Source organism: Podarcis muralis, chromosome 2 (genome assembly GCF_964188315.1).
Source record: "Podarcis muralis chromosome 2, rPodMur119.hap1.1, whole genome shotgun sequence".
Classification (NCBI taxonomy): domain Eukaryota; kingdom Metazoa; phylum Chordata; class Lepidosauria; order Squamata; family Lacertidae; genus Podarcis; species Podarcis muralis.
In genome coordinates this window covers 110,466,230-110,485,626 of record NC_135656.1, presented here as the reverse complement: position 1 = coordinate 110,485,626, position 19,397 = coordinate 110,466,230, and the positions used below count along the sequence as shown (strand labels likewise).

The 19,397-nt window shown below is 48.1% G+C and overlaps 1 protein-coding gene across 3 annotated transcripts; it reads left to right on the top strand.

Moving 5' to 3' along the window:
- The first annotated feature begins 1,273 nt into the window (after positions 1-1,273).
- LOC114591997 (neural proliferation differentiation and control protein 1-like) lies at positions 1,274-19,101 on the top strand. 3 transcript variants are annotated; one of them, XM_028719791.2, is made up of 9 exons: positions 1,277-1,534; positions 2,665-2,817; positions 3,280-3,393; positions 5,519-5,734; positions 7,438-7,504; positions 10,414-10,498; positions 11,261-11,343; positions 13,467-13,557; positions 16,833-19,100. In XM_028719791.2, exons 1-9 carry the CDS (start codon positions 1,462-1,464, stop codon positions 16,896-16,898), a joined length of 948 nt encoding a protein of 315 aa, XP_028575624.2. In that variant the 5' UTR covers positions 1,277-1,461; the 3' UTR covers positions 16,899-19,100. The 3 variants fall into 3 exon arrangements, with proteins under 3 accessions (XP_028575625.2, XP_028575624.2, XP_028575623.2); XM_028719790.2 differs by having other exon boundaries at positions 1,280-1,534; positions 13,464-13,557; positions 16,833-19,098; XM_028719792.2 differs by lacking the exon at positions 13,467-13,557 and having other exon boundaries at positions 1,274-1,534; positions 16,833-19,101.
- The last annotated feature ends 296 nt before the right edge of the window (positions 19,102-19,397 follow it).

The following is a 19,397-nucleotide window of genomic DNA, read 5'->3' as shown; positions in this document are numbered from 1 at the left end:
TATACAGTACACACTTTTCTTGGGAGGAGCAACCTCGTGGAACATAAACACGTCATTGTTTGAGCATTTAGTTCCAGAAATGCAATATGTTTTGTATCAAACTGCATTAAGAAATCACTGAATGAATCACACAGGGATGCCTGCTTGTGTGTGCATCTGCCGTCACTATTAAGTTCATGTTTTGTGTTTAAAGCAATATCCTTATGCAAAGGTTGGCATAACCAGGTTGGGATAGCTGGGATAGCAGGCTTGTTGGTTTTGAATGTCTTATGTAGATTTTTTTTTTTTCAATTTCGTTGTTCTGTGTGGGACAATGACAATAAAGATTATCGTATCGTAAGGCTTTGCAAATATTATCTTAAACTTTTAGGGTGGGGAAAGGAAACTAATCTTTATGTTCAGTGGCGTAGCGTGGGGGGTGCAGGGGGGCCGGCCGCACCGGGCGCAACATCTGGGGTTAGGGCAAATCCACAGGTTAGGGGGCACAAATCCACGGGTTAGGGGGCGCAAATCCACGGGTTAGGGGGCGTAAATTACTTGCCTTGCCCCGGGTGCTGACAACCCACGCTACGCCACTGTTTATGTTTCTTAAAGAACAAACGCCAAAAAAAGTGTACAGTCCTATCCCTAAAATTTTAGATTAAGAAATCCATTATGTTAGAGCCAGTGTGGCGTAGTGATTAGGACCTGGGCGACCTGGGTTCAAATGCCTGTTCAGCCATGAAGCTCAATGGGTGACCTTGCGTCAGCCACAGCCTCTCAGCCTGACCTACCTCACAGGGTTGTTGTGGGGGTTAAATGAGGAGAGGGGAAAGCCATGTATCCCACCTTGAGCTCCCTGGACAAAAGGTGGGATGTAATTGCGAGAAATTAAACAAGTAAACATTACCACTCTTCCAAAATATTAGACTAAAAAGCTGGGAGAGCGGCCTCAGGATTCTTGAAAGCGATTATACATAATTTTTTTCCATGGTATGTGTGCCAAAATGTACAAGGGGAGCAAAACACCACCTCCGTCTCCCAGCTGTGGGCTTGCGACTTACCTAATCTCTAAATGCCCATCTGTACTTTCATTGACTCATATCCATTATATTTGCTATGCAAGGCTCCATCTCTGTCTCCAATCAACCTGTCAATCCATCCGTCAATAAGTCTGTCCCCCATTTCTCCCCCAACTTGACAAGCCCTCAGCATTTTCCTTCCACCTATCTAATTCTCCATTCCTGCCTTTCTCTCTCTTCCGCCCCCCCCCCGCCCCACGCACCCCCCTCCTTACACCCTCCCATCCTTAGTTCATTCATAAAGATCCGCAGTCCCTCTCCCGGCCAGCGCCAGGTCTTCTCACGGATCCGACTTCATGCCAGCAGCTGCAAAGGGGGGGACAGCCCCCTGCGATAACTGGTTTGGGGGTGGGGGGAAGGCTTAGCTCACCCCACCCACCCTGATTCATCTTGAAAGGAGATGCAGGGCAAAGCGATACGATGGCTGGGGTTCTTCGCCGCCCTGATAGCTACGGGGGCCAACTGGGAAGCAGGTGAGGGGGGCACCTGGCTGGGGGGGTTGGGGGGGGGGAAGGATGCAGAATCGTGGGGGTAGCGGGGGGGCGGGAGGGAATGGGAGCAGAAATGGATGTGAGTGACAGGTGAAAACAGGAGAAGAAAGGGGCAGATGTGGGAAAGGAGGAGGGGAACAAAAAAGGGGGATAAATATCCAGCCCATTAGAGCGGAGGAAAAAATGGGGGCGGGGGGGGCAGGAGAACAATAAAGGAGATAAAAGGGGGCCGGAGGTTGAATGGGAAGGCATAATACGCGAGGTCCCCTAGAGCGCAGACCCGGCTCTGGTGCTAGGGAACCCGGGAGTCTCGGCACCAGCCTTTTCTGGACCCTTTGCTCTACGAACTTATTGGTGCTGCCTGTTTATCATCCATCCCATTGGACCTGAAGCCCCTTTCAGCTAAATGCCAAATTGGTCCGGGGCTGGGTGAAATGAGCGTGGCAGCACTCTGTACATGCTCTTGCCCTGATTGTTACACACGCGTTCCAAAAACAAATCCTGGCATCAAAGCCCAGGCTCAGATTAATTCCTGACTACTTTTCACCCAGAATTCTGTTCTCTTGTCTAAAGCGCTAGACCCGTTCCCCCTTTTTGGATAACTTTGAACATCTTGCTTTTCACCTTCATTGACACGACCCTGGAGACTGAAATGTTGTCAAAGGACAAAGACGTCCTGGTTGCCAGCTGTATACAATTTCCCCAAACTGCTAGCCCTCCCTGCTTCGTATACCCACCCCTTTGGAGAGAAAAAAGTTGACTCTTCCCTTGTTTTGTTTCCTTCAGAGATTAACAGCTCTGTGATTAACAGCTCTGTTCAACAGGTGCAGTTCATCCCCATATAGAGATACTGAGATGGTAAATGCTCTCTACCTGTTTGATCCCTGCTTTTGTGAAGCCCGTAGGAGCCCTGGGTGAGGAAAAAGAAGGTGGCAGTCCTGTTTTCTGACTACGCTTACACTTTTGCACATTGAAATGAAAAAATACCAAGAGAGGATCTTTGTCCACAGGGATGTGATAAAACTTCTACGCATGAACAATGCTGGTTGCTGCATCTGGGCGCCCCTGTTGCAACTTTTTCCAGAAAGCCATAACATTTATTTATTTTCCAGACCCCCTCTGCCCAGCCAAGTACAAAGTCAACTGTCTGCTCCGTCAACGTCTGGGCTGTGGGCCAGAAGGAGCACCTACCTGTGGCCCTTGCTTCCCCAACTATGAGGAGGACTCTAGTGGAAACTGCGTGCAGAAGAAGGCTCCTAAGCAGGGTGAGGTCTGTGGGGAGGGGGGAGGGACCTGGGGAAGAGTCCAAGGGCTTTAGAGGGACAGCTGAATGGCTGAGAAGACTGGGAGCAGAGAGGGGATCTGTAAAAAAGGTAAAGGTAAAGGACCCCTGGACGGTTAAGTCCAGTCAAAGGCAACTATGGGGTGCGGCGCTCATCTTGCGTTCAGGCTGAGGGAGCTGGCGTTTGTCCGCAGACAGCTTTCCGGGTTATGTGGCCACCATTAAACCACTTCTGATGCAATGGAACACCATGACGGAAACCAGAGCGCACGGAAATGCCGTTTACCTTCCCACCGGAGCGGTACCTATTTATCTACTTGCACTGGTGTGCTTTCGAACTGCTAGGTTGGCAGGAGCTGGGACGGAGCAACGGGAGCTCACCCCGTCGTGCAGACTGTGACTAAAGGCCTGATTTTCTCTCTCAACACCTTCTCTCTTTTTTCAGAAAGCAAAACAAAAGGCCAGAAGAAGCCCAAAGACCTGCTCGCTCTCATCCTTTCCCTCCTGGCCAAGCATGAGAAAGGGCTGAAGCCACCAGACATGGAGACCACTTGGCCTGGTAGGCGAAGCCAACAAACGCACCTCTTTTCCCAGCATACATAGGGAGCTGCCTTATACCAAGTTAGATGATTGGTCCATCAAGCTCACTCCCAGCATTCCAGACCCACTGGCTGTGCTGATGGGAGCTGGAGTCCATGAACATCTGGGAAGGTCACTGATTAACTTACTGCTAGTGTTGTCCTGAGGGCTAGAAACTATGACTGTCATATTTATTTAAACTTAAGGGGCTGAGAATACAACACAAAAACAGCCCAGGTGGTTATCCCACTGTTAGGTTTTCCCATCAGTCCCTTTTTGATAGCTCCCTGGACCACATCTCCTTACCTTTGATGGTGGGTTTCTCCTGGAGATTCAGATTGGTTGTTCTGAAGGGTTTCCCTGAAGAAGAACCTCATTCGAAACATATTGGGTGTAGTAACTGGTTTCTTGCTGATTTATTCGAAGCATGTTGACCATGCTCTTCAGCAGAAGTGTCTCAGGGAGCCTTTTCAGCTGTTCCACTAGGGGGTGATATAATGCAGGGAGTAAGGTAAAAGAATTTCCAACTAACTTAAGGTGCCTCCAGACTGTCACTATTTGCTGGGTGCAAGTACGTAGTAGAAGTCTAGGTTTATGCATCTGAAGAGCTTCTGTCGTCCTACTGTAACCTATCCAAATAATAATAATAATAATAATAATAATAATAATAATAATAATAATAATAATTTATTTATACCCCGCCCATCTGGCTGAGTTTCCCCAGCCACTCTGGGCGGCTCCCAATCAAGTGATTAAAATAATACAGCATTAAATATTAAAAACTTCCCTGAACAGGGCTGCCTTCAGATGTCTTTTGAAGATAGGATAGCTGCTTATTTCCTTCACATCTGAAGGGAGGGCGTTCCACAGGGCGGGCGCCACTACCGAGAAGGCCCTCTGTCTGGTTCCCTGTAACTTGGATTCTCGCAATGAGGGAACCGCCAAAAGGCTCTCAGAGCTAGATCTCAGTGTCCGGGCTGAATGATGGGGGTGGAGATGCTCCTTCAGCTATACTGGGCCAAGGCCGTTTAGGGCTTTAAAGGTCAGCATCAACACTTTGAATTGTGCTCAGAAACGTACTGGGAGCCAATGCAGATCTCTCATTATGTTATGTGGTCTCAGCGGCTGCTCCCAGTCACCAGTCTAGCTGCCGCATTCTGGATTAATTGCAGTTTCCGGGTCACCTTCAAAGGTAGCCCCTTAAAACAACAACATCAGACTTCGAGTGGTTTGGAAAGGGACGGCGCACTGAAAAATCTGGGATGAGCAAATAATTAACGGGAAGGTGCAGGTAAATAAACAGGAATACTGGATGACTGCTCACAATATTGAATAACCTCTCTTGCAAACTAATCAGAATGAATACAGTGGTACCTCAGGTTAAGTACTTAATTCATTCCGGAGGTCTGTTCTTAACCTGAAACTGTTCTTAACCTGAAGCACCACTTTAGCTAATGGGGCCTCCTGCTGCTGCCACGCCGCCGGAGCACGATTTCTGTTCTCATCCTGAAGCAAAGTTCTTAACCTGAAGCACTATTTCTGGGTTAGCGGAGTCTGTAACCTGAAGCATATGTAACCTGAAGCGTATGTAACCTAAGGTACCACTGTACTTGATAAAGACCAGACTTAGTGCATGGGAACTTCCTCCCCTCCTCATTTGTGCATCACTACACCCTCCTCAAATCTGCTCCCGGGGGGGGGGCAGCTCAGGAGAACCCCCAGAACAGAATATGGGTGGAGGAGAGGAGAGATTGTTCTGTTGATGAGCAGAAATGCTTGGCACAATCTAATGAGCACCAGGTTGAATACAACCCCTAGGCTCAACTCCTCTGTTAGGTCCAATCTGAGGCAAACAAACTCTCATAGCTCAGTCGGTTGAGCATGAGACTCTTAATCTCAGGGTTGTGGGTTCGAGTCCTGAATTGGGCAAAAGATTCCAGCATTGTAGTGGGGTGGACTAGAACGAACCTTGTGGTCTCTTCCAGGTTTATGATTGTATAAATGCAACTCATTGTCTAACCTCCACATAAGCTTTGTGCAAGCAAATTGGGACGAGAGCTCCGTAGATAAGAAGACTTTATTTATATTGACACTTTGCTTTTCAGGCAGCATGGAGGGATTTGAGCCACCCAGCTCCCCCACTTCCTTCCCCACCTCTTTCCCCCCAAACGCCTCCTACTCCGTGAGCGGCAGCCCAGCTTCTTCCGAGTCGTATGAAGACACCCCAGTCTCAGCCACCACGCCCCCCACAAGAGTGAAAGTGGATTTCAAGCAAAGGTCCCGGCCTCCGGCTACAAGTCTGAACAAAGCGGTGTCGCTTAGTGAGTAGGAGCGATTCTGCCAAGATTGGGGGGGGGGCAAGGGAGACACAGGGACCGGGCTGCTTGAAGAGGGGAATGTGGGGTGTGGCGAATGGATGGCTTTAATAGAGGGTTAGATGATATCACTGGGGTGCATGGGGTGTTAGAGGAGGGGTTGCACCTCTGTTGGGGGGTACATCATGCTTCTTCTGGGGTGGTTTGTCCACCTTTGGTCCACACCCTGCACTCAGCTGTCACCTGCGGCTCCTAGAAGCTGCCAGCATGTGACAGCAGACACACCTGGGAACGGCTTTGAGTGGCTGGCTAAACCAGTACAGTGGTACCTTGGGTTAAGAACTTAATTCGTTCTGGAGGTCCGTTCTTAACCTGAAACTGTTCTTAACCTGAGGTACCACTTTAGCTAATGGGGCCTCCTGCCGCCGCTGCGTGATTTCTTTTCTCATCCTGAAGCAAAGTTGTTAACCTGAGGTACTATTCCTGGGTTAGCGGAGTCTGTGACCTGAAGTGTCTGTAACCCGAGGTACCACTGTATCTGAAGAAGTGTGCATGCACATGAAAGCTTATACCCAGAACATACTTAGTTGGTCTCTAAGGTGCTACTGGACAATTTTTTTTATTTATTTCGACTGCGTCAGACCAACATGGCTACCTACCTGAATCTGGCTAAACCAGGTGAGGGGAGCCGAGGGGTCTCAAACCCTCAGTGAGTTAGGATCCTCCCCTGCATGCAAAGACAGGTTTCGGTGGACTGAGTGAATGAGACCAATTGTGGGTCAACCAGTCAAGAAGGCGGTTTCTGCACATGCTGTAGAGGAGAAGAAGGGGTTTGGATTTGATATCCCGCTTTATCACTACCCTAAGGAATCTCAAAGCGGCTAACATTCTCCTTTCCCTTCCTCCCCCACAACAAACACTCTGTGAGGTGAGTGGGGCTGAGAGACTTCAGAGAAGTGTGACTGGCCCAAGGTCACCCAGCAGCTGCATGTGGAGGAGCGGAGACGCGAACCCAGTTCACCAGATTACGAGTCCACCGCTCTTAACCACTACACCACTACACCACTACACCACACTAGAGGGGGCAGATGGGGCTCGTCCACCTGGGAAAAGATCATGGGCATAGCAGCTGCCCCCCTAGATCAAGCAAAGCAATAAAAATACTTAACTAACTTATCAATCTTGCCAGTTCTGTCCCACCCCCAACAAAAATCCTGGCTACAACCATTATAGTCCACCATTGGGAGGTTGGATGCTTCTGAATACCAGTACAGTGGTCCCTTGGTTCTCAAATTTAATCTGTTCCGGGAGTCCGTTCGACTCCCAAAACCGTTCGAAAACCAAGGCGCGGCGTCCGATTGGCTGCAAGAACTTCCTGCACTCAAGCGGAAGCTGCGTTGGACATTCAGCTTCCGAAAAACGTTTGCAAACCAGAACACTTACTGCCCGGTTTGCGGCATTTGGGAGCCGATTTGCTCGACAACTAAGCCGTTTGAGAACCAAGGTACCGCTGTAGCTGGAAATCGCAGGAAGGGAGAGTTCTGTTGTGCTTAGGTCTCCTGTTTGCAGCTGGCCGCTGTGAGAACAGGACTGTGGATCAGATGGGCCAGTGGTCTGATCCTGTAGGCTCCTCTTCCATCCTTATGTGTTTGTTTCTAGAGGTGTTCCTTTATATCTGACACTCAAAGTGTTAACTGTGGTCCTTACAGCTCTCGTGGTGATGTGCACAGTGACAGGGGTTTCCGGACTGGTAGTTGCTGCTATGTGCTGGTACAGGTAAGAAATGTCCTTCCCCCATATTTGCTATGATGGTGATGATGATGATGATGATGATGTTAGCACAACAATGTCATTGGTACTTTACGAAGTTCCGCAAGCCAAAAGACCAGTCGTTGCCCCCAGTGAGATTAAAATCTAAATTCATTCAGGGACAAAGTCAGCATGCGAAAGAGAGAAGCAAAAACAAGAGAAAGGAGTGAGGCCTGCAACAAAACGTTGCAGCACAGAGAGCCTTTTGTTCAGGATTCCAGCTGCTCCCTCGCCCCTGGTTTCACATTCTTTTCCCCAGCAGTACACACTGCAGGTGGAATTCAACATAGTGCAAGGAATGAGGTTGGCTTCCACAATGGGACAGTCCCTCCTCTCTCTCTCCCCCTCCCCCGCCCCGGACCTCCTAAACCTGTTCTGGGATCTCCCCGAACCCTCCAGAGCACAACTGGGGGGTGCGGTAGGTGGGGGAGTCCTGTTACACAAGCCAAGCTAGTTCCACAAACAAAGCAACTTATTCGAATCCTGCCCCACACATTTGAAGCACGTGATTTCCCCCCAAAGAATTTTGGGAACCACAGTTTCTCAATGGCGCGGGGAATTTTTAGCCCTGCCAGGGGTGAACTGAAATTCCCAGGATTCTCTCTGGGGAGAAGCAATGCACTTTAAATTTATGGTTTGTATGCAGCTCAACATCCAGTATTCTGTGAAAATGGTGCACGTTCCATAAACATTAGAGTTGTCAGGTTCCCATCATCACAATTACATTCCCCCCCTCCCTTCAAATGTATTTTGAACTCTTCCAAATCTTGGGACTCCCCCAACTCTGCTGATACATTCCTATTGTGCATGAGCAATGCCATTTTTTGCTAGGACATAATGCAAGTCCTTAATTTCTTATCACGTATTGAAGGAGCATATTACAATATAATTGTTCTATTATTGAAGGACATGCTTAAATGTTACATTGCAAATGGGGCCCCTCGGAATGTCTAGCTTAGGCAGATAGAGATAAAGAACAAGGATTTATTGTCATACCAGGATGAGGGAGGTTGCAGGAAGGAGGGAGAAAAGACCAAGACCTTATATGGTAATATAGGTACTTATTATAAGTTTCGATTTCCCAGAAATCAGGTGGTTTACAAGAAATCAGGTGACCTACAAGAGATCAGGTGGTATTCTATTTTGCAAATCTATATAAAGGGGCGCACCCTGACTACTGTGTACAGGTTGCATACTGATCGCCCTGTGCCTTTGTTGTGCATATGCACTTCAAATAAAAATCCTGTTAATAACCTGCAAGAGCGTTTTGCCGCTTTGTGTGAATCTGTGCTTCAGGGACCCAAATAGCAGATATGTGTGGTCCTTCAGTATCAACAATGCCCAAGTATGATTTTGTAGAAAATCTATAATTTGTTAACTTCTGACCATAATTCCATTTGCCTATTAATGTGAATGGGAGATAATGTCTAACTGAGATCTCTGCAGGCTGTGTGCTTTTTTCAGTTTGAATAAGTATACACAAGTTTATATGCAGTTTGTACATAATTAATTGCATTTGTTTTTAAATGTTGAACGTTCAAGTGAGGGATTGCCTTTGTTGTTATAGCTCCTTTGAATAATAATTGACCCAAACAAGCTAGACTGTTTTGAAAACCAAATTCTCCAGTGTTTTTTTTTTTTGCAGCACCTTGAGATACAGTTGCTTTGGGGGTGTTTTTTTGCTAGATAGCCACCAGCACTCACAACATTGAGCGTTTGAAATAAAGGGAATGAGATTAGATAGGTGAAAACACAGTTACGTAGGGTTGGCTTCCATAGGGGATGACGAAACAGTTTTGAGACAAAAGGTTTTGTGAAAGAGATGAAGCAACAGAGAAAATGTGTGCAGCAACAAAAGGCCAGAAGAGAGAGGGAGGAAGGTAGCCTTATCAGAGCTTGCTTCTTCAAATGTTTTTAATTATTATGTTTTTTAATTGTCCTACCTGTCAGGGTTGCATACATTGTCTCCCCCACCCTACCCCCAGATTATCCTAGTAAGGACCCTTTGAGGTAGATTAGAACCTTCATGTGGTTGGCCATTTTAGGGGGTTCGGCTAGAGGATCTCTGGGGTCCCTTCCACCTCAACAATTCTATGATTCTACAACTGAGTGGGGATTTGAATTTACGTCTTTCTAGCCAAAGAGCAAGGGACGCGGGTGGCGCTGTGGGTTAAACCACAGAGCCTAGGACTTGCCAATCAGAAGGTTGGTGGTTTGAATCCCTGTGACGGGGTGAGCTCCCATTGCTCGGTCCCTGCTCCTGCCAACCTAGCAGTTCAAAAGCACATCAAAGTGCAAATAGATAAATAGGTACCGCTCTGGCGGGAAGGTAAACAGCATTTCCGTGCGCTGCTCTGGTTCGCCAGAAGCGGCTTAGTCATGCTGGCCACATGACCCAGAAGCTGTACGCCGGTTCCCTCGGCCAGTAAAGCGAGATGAGCACCGCAACCCCAGAGTTGGTCACGACTGGACCTAATGGTCAGGGGTCCCTTTACCTTTACCTAGCCAAAGAGCAGTGGTCTAGCCATCACTCCACCTTGGGGCAGGGGGGTCACACACGATATCTAGAAGTCTTTTTTTCTTTTTGCGAACGATATCGGCCATTTCTTTCACTCTGCACATGCCCCAGGGCACTCTTTCTTAAAATCGTACTCTTGATTGCAAAAGGCCCATATGCTGCAAGCGAAATATCTCCCTGCCACCCCACGCAACACAGAAGGAAATGTGGCCTGCCCAGGTTTAAAAAGCAGGAATATGAAAACGATGCAGGGAGGCTGTTCTCACGAGAGCTTTTGTGGTGATGCTGTAAACAAATTGCAGACTGTGGGGTTGTTTGCTTGCCATCCGTAAAAAAACATCATACGATTCATTTCCAGGCTACAGAAGGAAGTACATTTGACTCAGAAGATGGCATATGCAGGCAGCCGGGGGAACCAATACCGATATCATCAGCCCAGCGCAGTATGTGACTTTGCCATTGGTTGAATGCTCACTTGGGGTGGGAGGTGCTGGGAGCCCCCTGCCCCCCCTGACAGCCCTCAGATCATCACTTTAGAACCCAAGGGGGACATCCAATGGGGAGAATCAGGGGCAGGCGAAAGTCTGCAATTCTTTAAACCCAGTTAAACTTTGGAACTCTCTGCCACAAGATGCAGCGGCCACCAACTAACTCACCACTATGAGAGCTATATATTACTTCTCGTATTTGGAGCAGTATATGCCGGTGAGGTTCCCAGCATCAGTTCAGCTACTCTGGGAAATAATAATAATAATAATAATAATAATAATAATAATAATAATTTATTTATACCCCCGCCCATCTGCCTGGGTAAAAACAACACAGCATCAGACATCAAAAACTCCCCTAAACAGGGCCGCCTTCAGTTGTCTTTTAAAAGTAAAATAGTTGTTTATTTCCTTGACATCTGGTGGGAGGGCGTTCCACAGGCCAGGTGCCACTACCGAGACGTCTGCCTGGTTCCCTGTAACCTCGCTTCTTGTAGTGAGGGAACTGCCAGAAGGCCCTCGGCGCTGGACCTCAGTGTCCGGGTTGAATGATGGCAGTGGAGACGCTCCTTCGGGTATATAGGACCGAGGCCATTTAGGGCTTTAAAGGTCAACACCAACACTTTGAATTGTGCTCGGAAATGGGAAGCTGTGCTAAGTAAGCCTTTGTTTTGGTCCAGGCCGGGCTATTCTTACGTTCTCTCTGATCTCCTCTAGTACATGGACTCCCGACTAGCTCAGTCGTGCCAAGTTCACCACTATCAACATCAGAAGAAGCTTCTCACCACAACCAGTCAGGAGTAAGTGTGCTCTTTTCCACATCTCTCCGTGGGAGTGGGAAGGTGGGGGCTAAGCAGTCACTAAGAGCAGAAAGGGGCTGCTTAAAGGCTCTCTGGTGAAACTTTCAGTCCCTTGAAAGCAGCTGGAAGAGCCCCCCCCCCCGGCCTGGGCCATTGCAGATGTTTTGCTGGGTGGGGCGGATGAAAGTTGCCATTCGAAACATCTGGCTGGAGAAATTTCACACTGAATGTCTTCTCAGGCTACAGGCATAGTCCTGATTATTCTCCCCCGTCTTTTAAATTACTTTTTAAAAGTGATTTAACTGTTTTAACTTTGTTGGGTTTCCCCCACTTTAATCTCTGTTTCCTTCGATTTGTTCCCAATCTTCTTCTTCTTCTTCTTCTTCTTCAATTTATTTATTTGGTTATTCAAATTAGAATTTTACAGAAATATATCAAACATAAAACAAGATCCCAAGGAATCTCCTGGACTTCCATCCTCCCCTTTGTGGGTCCTGTTATTTATCATTTCCTTCTGCATCTTTTATGGTAGTCCAAATCTTTTACTTCTCCATTGGATCCGGAATTCACCCTTAAACTACAAGTGATATTCCAATCCTGCTAACGATTTTAACTGTTTACAATGGTCTTTAAAATAAGTTACAAATTTTACCTAATTTGTTCCCAGGCTTAACTGATGTCATTTTTCCTTTTTATCACACTGGATATTGTATATTTTATGTTGTCAGCTGCTCAGAGAACTTCTTTGTATCCTGTGGGGTAGCTCAGTCGGTAGAGCACAAGACTCTTAATCTCAAGGTTGTGGGTTTGAGCCCCACATTAGGCGAAATATTTCTGCATTACAGGGAGTTGAAGCAATTGATCCTTGGGGTCCTTCCAATTCTACCATTCTATGATCTCATCAACACAAAGAAGTCTTTCTTTTTTCTGATCCTAATCCTACACTGGGACGCGGGTGGCGCTGTGGGTTAAACCACAGAGCCTAGGACTTGCCGATCAGAAGGTCAGCGGTTCGAATCCCCACGACGGGGTGAGCTCCCGTTGCTCGGTCCCTGCTCCTGCCAACCTAGCAGTTCGAAAGCACGTCAAAGTGCAAGTAGATAAATAGGTACCGCTCTGGTGGGAAGGTAAACAGCATTTCCGTGCGCTGCTCTGGTTCGCCAGAAGCGGCTTAGTCATGCTGGCCACATGGCCTGGAAGCCGTACGCCGGCTCCCTCGGCCAATAAAGCGAGATGAGCGCCGCAACCCCAGAGTCGGGCACGACTGGACCTAATGGTCAGGGGTCCCTTTACCCCTTTACCTAATCCTACACTAGACTACGCTACGCCAAAATCTTTAAATGTTTCTTTGATTGTCCTTGAATCTTCCCACCCCATCCTTTCCTGCCACACTACAGGAGTAAATCCAGGAGCCGAGGGGTGGGGAGGATATATTTTTGGAAAGCGGCTGGAACCTTCTTTTTTTATATATATTTTTATTAGTTTTTTAATATATCATTTTCAACAGTCATTCAACATAGGTCACATCTTATACAATTTTTTGGACTTCCGTCAACCACATCTGAATTTTTTTTTCACCTAATTTACATTTCTTAATTTCACTATTGCTTTTAATTAGCTTATCTTTTAACTCTCTCATCATAGCCTTCCTTACAATATTTCATATATTCCTCCTTACAAAACTTCTTGCAGTCCTACTAGTGTAATCTGTTGATTACAGTTGCTTTTCAAATAGTTCGCATATTTATTCCAGTCTTCTGAGAATCTCTGGTCCCGCAGGTTTTGAATCCTTCTTGTCATCTTATCTAATTCTGCATAGTCGGTGTCCAAACTTTTTTCAAAGAGGGCCAGATTTGATGAAGTGAAGGGCCGTGAGGGCCAACCAAAGTTGTTGACCTTTTTTCAGAATTGTTGAGCTTCTTTTAGGATTGAAGTTGCTGAGGTGTTTTTTTTTTTTTTTTTTTTTAGGATTTTACCCCAGGAAATAAACTGCCACAGGGGTCGGATTAAACTGACCAGCAGGCTGGATTAGGCCCCCGAAACGGATTTTTGGACACGCCTGCCTAGGGGTTTCAATCTCCTGAGGTCCCTCATCTCACACTGTTGTCTCCTTCCTTCAGCAGAGAAGCCCCCAAACCAGTAGAGCAGCTCTCCACAGAGTCAGAGACTGAGAACGGAGATTACACCGTGTACGAGTGTCCGGGACTGGCGCCGGTATGTATGGCAAGGTCCCAGGTTCAGTTTCTTGGCATCTCCAGGTAAGGCCAGTGTTGGCAGTCCTGGCCTACACGAACAGATGATCTGTCTCCATATAAGGGACCTTCCTATGTGATTTGGAATGCTTCTGTGTGTGGTGTGTGAAGGGAATTTTGCTGCCAGAGGCAAAAACCCTGGCGCCACCCCTGCCCTCCTGCTCCTTGCTGCCACATGGCGCCTGATACTCACCTCTGCCGGACACTCACCTTGGCCAGGAGCTTGCTGTCGCCTGCTCCTGGACCCTGGTGGCAGTGGGGCAGTCCTTTAAAAGGCCAAAAAAGTAAAGGTAAAGGACTCCTGGACAGTTAAGTCCAGTCAAAGGTGACTATGCGGTTGGGGCGCTCATCTTGCTTTCCAGTGGCGTAGCGTGGGTTGTCAGCACCCGGGGCAAGGCAAGTAATTTGCGCCCCCTAACCCGTGGATTTTGCGCCCCCTAACCCGTGGAGCGCGCCCCCCCCAGATGTTGCGCCCGGTGCGGCCGGCCCCCCTGCACCCCCCACGCAACGCCACTGTTGCTTTCAGGCCGACGGAGCCGGCGTTTGTCCACAGACAGCTTTCTGTGTCACGACTAAACCACTTCTGGTGCAACTGTACACTGTGACGGAAACCAGAGCGCACAGAAATGCTGTTTACCTTCCCAACGCAGCGGTACCTATTTATCTACTTGCATTGGTGTGCTTTCGAACTGCTAAGTTGGCAGGAGCTGGGACAGAACAATGGGAGCTGACTCCGTTGCGGGGATTCGAACCGCCGACCTTCTGATCGGCAAGCCCAAGAGGCTCAGTGGTTTAGACCACAGCGCCACACACACTCACCCCTGGGTTGCCCAGAAGAAGGCAAGCAAGATGGCCGCCATAGGGGAAGTAGAGGAGCAAGCTGTTGCAGCTGCTGGGGTTGAGGAGCAGGAGGCAGCAAGTACCTGGCAGAGGTGAATGCTGGGCTCTGGGCACCTGTCATGTAGCAGTGAGGAGAGGAAGTGGCAGTGGGGGTACCAGCTCTGCTTGAGGCGTACAGGGTGTGGTGTTGCTGCTGCCGGTGGCAAGGCAGGGGGAGGTGCAGCTCATGCCCCCACCCCAAACCAAGCTCTTCCTTGTTTCTCCTCTTTGGGCAATGGCTTCTCCTCTTCCTCTCAGGGTGACACCCTGAAGCAGCTGGCTTCAGACTGCTTCACGGACGGGCTGGCCGTGGGTGGGTGTTTTGCATTGGTGCATGAACCTGTCCTCAGAATACCCTTACGCCTTTTCACTGAGAAAAAAGAGAAATAATCCAGCCTAGAAGAGAAAGAAACGATCTAGTATAGTGTGGGTGTGAAATACCTTGGCTGCAGCAGTCGAAATTCTGGCAGTGCAGTTCTGCCCCAACTGAAGCTTCCATGTCATCTCTGAGGGCAGCCCCATGTATAACGCATTACAGTAATCTAGCTGGGAGGTTACCAGAGGCATGAATCACATCAACAAGGCAAGATTTATTTATTGAAGGCGGTGAAAGGCACTTCAGCGATGCTGGTTCGATACCCTCTCTTTCAGAGCGTGCATAATCTTACCTACAACTAGTCAAATGTCAATTTCCCGGACAAGAGAACTACCTACCCCCAGTGCCTCCATTTTGTCAGAATGCAGTTTTGGTTGATTGGCCCTCCCATTGCCGAATCCAGGCATAAATTTTAATACTTGCCTCAGGTGACAAAGAGAAACAGAGCCAGTGGCACCCCACAGCAGTGGGGAGACTGTGACTCTTCAGATATCCTCATCCCTGACTGTGCTAAGTGGGGCTGAAGGGGGCAGGAGTCCAAGAACATCTGCAGAGCCACAGTTTCCCCACCCAGTTAAAGAGTGTGGAGGGCAAGATGAAACTTTGCAGAGCTCTATAGCATAGGCTGGGATGCGGGTGGCGCTGTGGGTTAAACCACAAAGCCTAGGGCTTGCCGATCAGAAGGTTGGTGGTTCGAATCCCCGCGACGGGGAGAGCTCTCATTGCTCGGTCCCTGCTCCTGCCTACCTTGCAGTTCAAAAGTACACAGTGCAAGTAGATAAATAGGTACCACTCCGGCGGGAAGGTAAACAGTGTTTCTGTGTGCTGCTCTGGTTTGCCAGAAACAGTCATGCTGGCCACATGACCCAGAAGTTGTATGCCGGCTCCCTCGGCCAGTAAAGCGAGATGAGCGCCGCAACTCCAGAGTCGTCCGCGACTGGACCTAACGGTCAGGGGTTCCTTTACCTTTACCTATAGAATAGGCTAAATAGGGTTGAGCAGCAAACTCCCAATGTTACTTTCTGAAACCAATCCTGTACAGTGGTACCTCGGTTTAAGAACAGTCCGGTTTAAGAACAATTTGGTTTACAAACTCCGCAAAACCGGAAATAGTGTCTTGGTTTGAGAACTTTACCTTGGTCTAAGAACAGAATCCGAACAGTGGAAGGGCACCAGCGGTGGGAGGCCTCATTAGGGAAAGTGTGCCTTGGTTTAAGAACAGTTTTGTTTTAAGAATGGACTTCTGGAACGGATTAAGTTCGTAAACTGAGGCACCACTGTAGATGGGAGTGGGACCACTGCGCCCCCTGCTCCAACCCACACAGCAGATCCAGTAGGAGATCATGGTTGGGCCTCAGAGAGGAGATCAAAGATAAAGCAATCATGCTTGCACTGCCTATCTCTCTTGTGCAAGAGGTCACGCACAGGGCAGTTTTGGTGCCACCCCTTGACCTGAACCTGAATTGAAATGTCTAGAGATAATCTATCTTCCAATTGTGCCTGGAGCCAGACGCCCGCAATCTTCTTGAACACCTCACCTGCAAAAAAACAAAACCAAAACAGGCTATTTGGAACAGGGTTGTTACAATTTTCTGAATTCAGGGTGGGTTTCTTAAGAAGTGGCCACACAGCTGCCTCTTTCAAGTAGGCCAGGACCTCACCCTCTTGAGACGTGGCGTTTATTATCTCCGGGAACTACTCAGCCAATCGCTTTTGGCTAGCTGCAATTAGCCAAGGTGGGCAAGGGTCAGGAAGGGTCAAGTTGCCAGCCAAACGCACCATGTCCGCAGCGACTGAAACCGATGCTGTAAACTCAGACTTGACTTCATATTACATACCTGCACAGGAATTATACCAGGACAGGCACGGAGGTCAGAGGGGATATGATTCTGTTGCACATGTGGGTTGGCCGCTGGGAATTTGGTTCCTTTCCTTTTCCAAGAATGCTTTGATTAACAATTCCTCTTCTTCTCTTTCTGCAGAGTGGAGAGATGGAGATCCACAACCCACTCTTTGATACCTCCACACTAAACCGATGCCCTCCCTGAGTACATACCCCCCCTCTCTCTTTTCTCTTCTCATCCACATCTCCAACTCCTAGATTAATAGAGGGATGATCCAGCTTCAGATTCATAAAAAACAACAACCCACTCCCATTAGATTGTCCACCTTTCCTCTTTAAGGAAAGGCAGCTATGGTATGACTCACCCATCAGTCACACACACACACACACACACACACACACACACACACACCCCACCTTCATCTTCTGGGAATGGTTCAAAAGGGGGGAAACCGGCGTTAGGATCTATATTTTTAGAAAATATAGATCATCTTCAAATCCACATCTAGAGTCTCTGGTATTTCTGTCTTTGCTAGAAAACCCTTTTTTTCAAGCTCTCCTATCTACCTGGAAGCATTTAACCTAGAAAGCTGTGCAAGCCAGGGGCGAAACGAGGCTTTATTTCACCCGGGTCAAAGACCCAGTTTGGCAAACCCACACATTTGCGTACACACAGAAACTGAGAGCCTGAAAAGCTCCCCTCTGGAGGCTTGACCCTGGGCAAAAAAAACCTGGCTAGCCCTCCTGTAGCTATGGCTCTGTGTAGCGCATAATCTTATTTGAGTTGAGGCCATGGACATCACTTCATTTCTTTATAGAGCGTACCAATTGCTTTTTTCCCTTTACCCAACCCCAAGTGATGTACAGTGTTAACAGGTCACACTCAGCGGAACCCGAAGCAACAGCATCAGAATCGTTATCGCTGCCCAACGTAACAGTGGCAAACATTACAGGAAAAGTAAGAGAAAAGGTATACAGAGAAGACACCTGGTGGATCTTCGTGGAGAGACTGTTCCCTACTTACGGTGCCACTGCTGAAAAGGCCCTGCTCCAGAACCACAGATCTCATCTCTGCGTGGACTATAGAATCCTGGGTTCAAGCTCCTTTCCCCAGATGTGCATGCGTGTCACCATGTTTATATGACTACCTAATTCCGTCTCTCAAAACGATGTGGAATCTGCACATGTAAGAAGCTTGCACGACCTTCTCTGCCCGACTTGGAATTGCCTCTTGCTAATTATGCCTTTCCCGCCGTCTGGTCTTGTGGCTGCCTACACTCCAAAAGCCGAACATGGGTTGGGATCCGTGCACTGTATGTAATAGCGCTGTACCTGTGCCTCAGTCAAATGTGTTGTTCTATTTACTTCCTCTGCAGCAAGTGACCTGGCTCACTTGCTCGAGTCGCTTGTAGCCGCAACGGTGCTCGTTCGCAACTGCTCTCTGCTTGTGAGTTATGTGGGTTGGGGGAGAACGGACAGGCAGGGTATTGTGTTGACAAATAACCACAACACATAGCACCTTTGTACAGTGCTTTTCCCAGTGTGCTGAAAAGACTTCAGCTTTATGCATCCTTTTGGTAGCCTTAACCACAACCCTCCCGTGGAGTCCACCGTTACTATCCCCATTTTACAGATCTGGGCTCTCAAAGGTAGAGAGAGAGGTGAGCTTGCCTAAGAACACTCAATGATTTCATGGCAGCACTAGTTGCCATACGTCTGGAATTTCGTGGACATATCCAGAATACTGCAGTTAGCAGCAGTGTCCAGTTGGAAACTGGCAAATGTCTGGGATAATCTAGACATATGGCAACCCAAGTCTGCAGTGTCGTTTTTGCCAGTTTCCCATTACAATAGCTCGAATATCCTCAACACCTTTGGCCAAAAAAAGCTCAGCAACTTCCCTGTCTGGATTTCCATCGGCAACCCTATCCTAGACCAGCCTACCTGGTGATTTCCAGCTCTTTTGGACTACAACTCCCATCTGTGCTGGCTGGGTCTGACGGAAGTTGTAGCCCAAAACATCCGGAGGGCACCAGGTTGGAAAAGGCTAGTCTAGAGCCACGCAGGTATGTGGCTTTGCACAGTGGCTTCTAACCAGCTGGGAGCCACAGTACAAGCCCCCAAATGCATGAGGACCTCCTGAAATTCAACCAGCAAATTCTGCTGGATATTCAGTCTTACTGCATGACATTAATTGAGTCCTGCAAAATACAGTGGTACCTCTAGTTACAAAAGTAATTCGTTCCGGAGCTCCGTTCTTAACCTGAAACTGTTCTTAACTAGAGGCGGGTTTTCGCTAATGGGGCCTCTGCGCCACCGGCACACGATTTACGTTCTCATCTTGGGACAAAGTTCTCAACTCGAGGTAACACTTCCAGGTTAGCGGAGTTTGTAACCTGAAGCGTTTGTAACCTGAGGCGTTTGTAACTCGAGGTACCAATGTACAGTGGTACCTCAGGTTACATACGCTTCAGGTTACATAAGCTTCAGGTTACAGACTCCAATAACCCAGAAATAGTGCTTCAGGTTAAGAACTTTGCTTCAGGATGAGAACAGAAATCGTGCTCCGGCGGTGCAGCAGCAGCAGGAGGCCCCATTAGCTAAAGTGGTGCTTCAGGTTAAGAACAGTTTCAGGTTAAGAACGGACCTCCGGAACGAATTAAGTACTTAACCTGAGGTACCACTGTACACCACTCTGGTGGTT

What these genes read in the sequence shown, in the direction of transcription:
- LOC114591997 (XM_028719790.2), top strand. Translation starts at nt 1,462, where the DNA reads ATGCAGGGCAAAGCGATACGATGGCTGGGGTTCTTCGCCGCCCTGATA. An exon ending in GGGGGCCAACTGGGAAGCAG is followed by an intron (nt 1,535 to 2,664) that starts GTGAGGGGGGCA and finishes TTTATTTTCCAG; the next exon opens with ACCCCCTCTGCCCAGCCAAG. An exon ending in GATATCATCAGCCCAGCGCA is followed by an intron (nt 10,499 to 11,260) that starts GTATGTGACTTT and finishes GATCTCCTCTAG; the next exon opens with TACATGGACTCCCGACTAGC.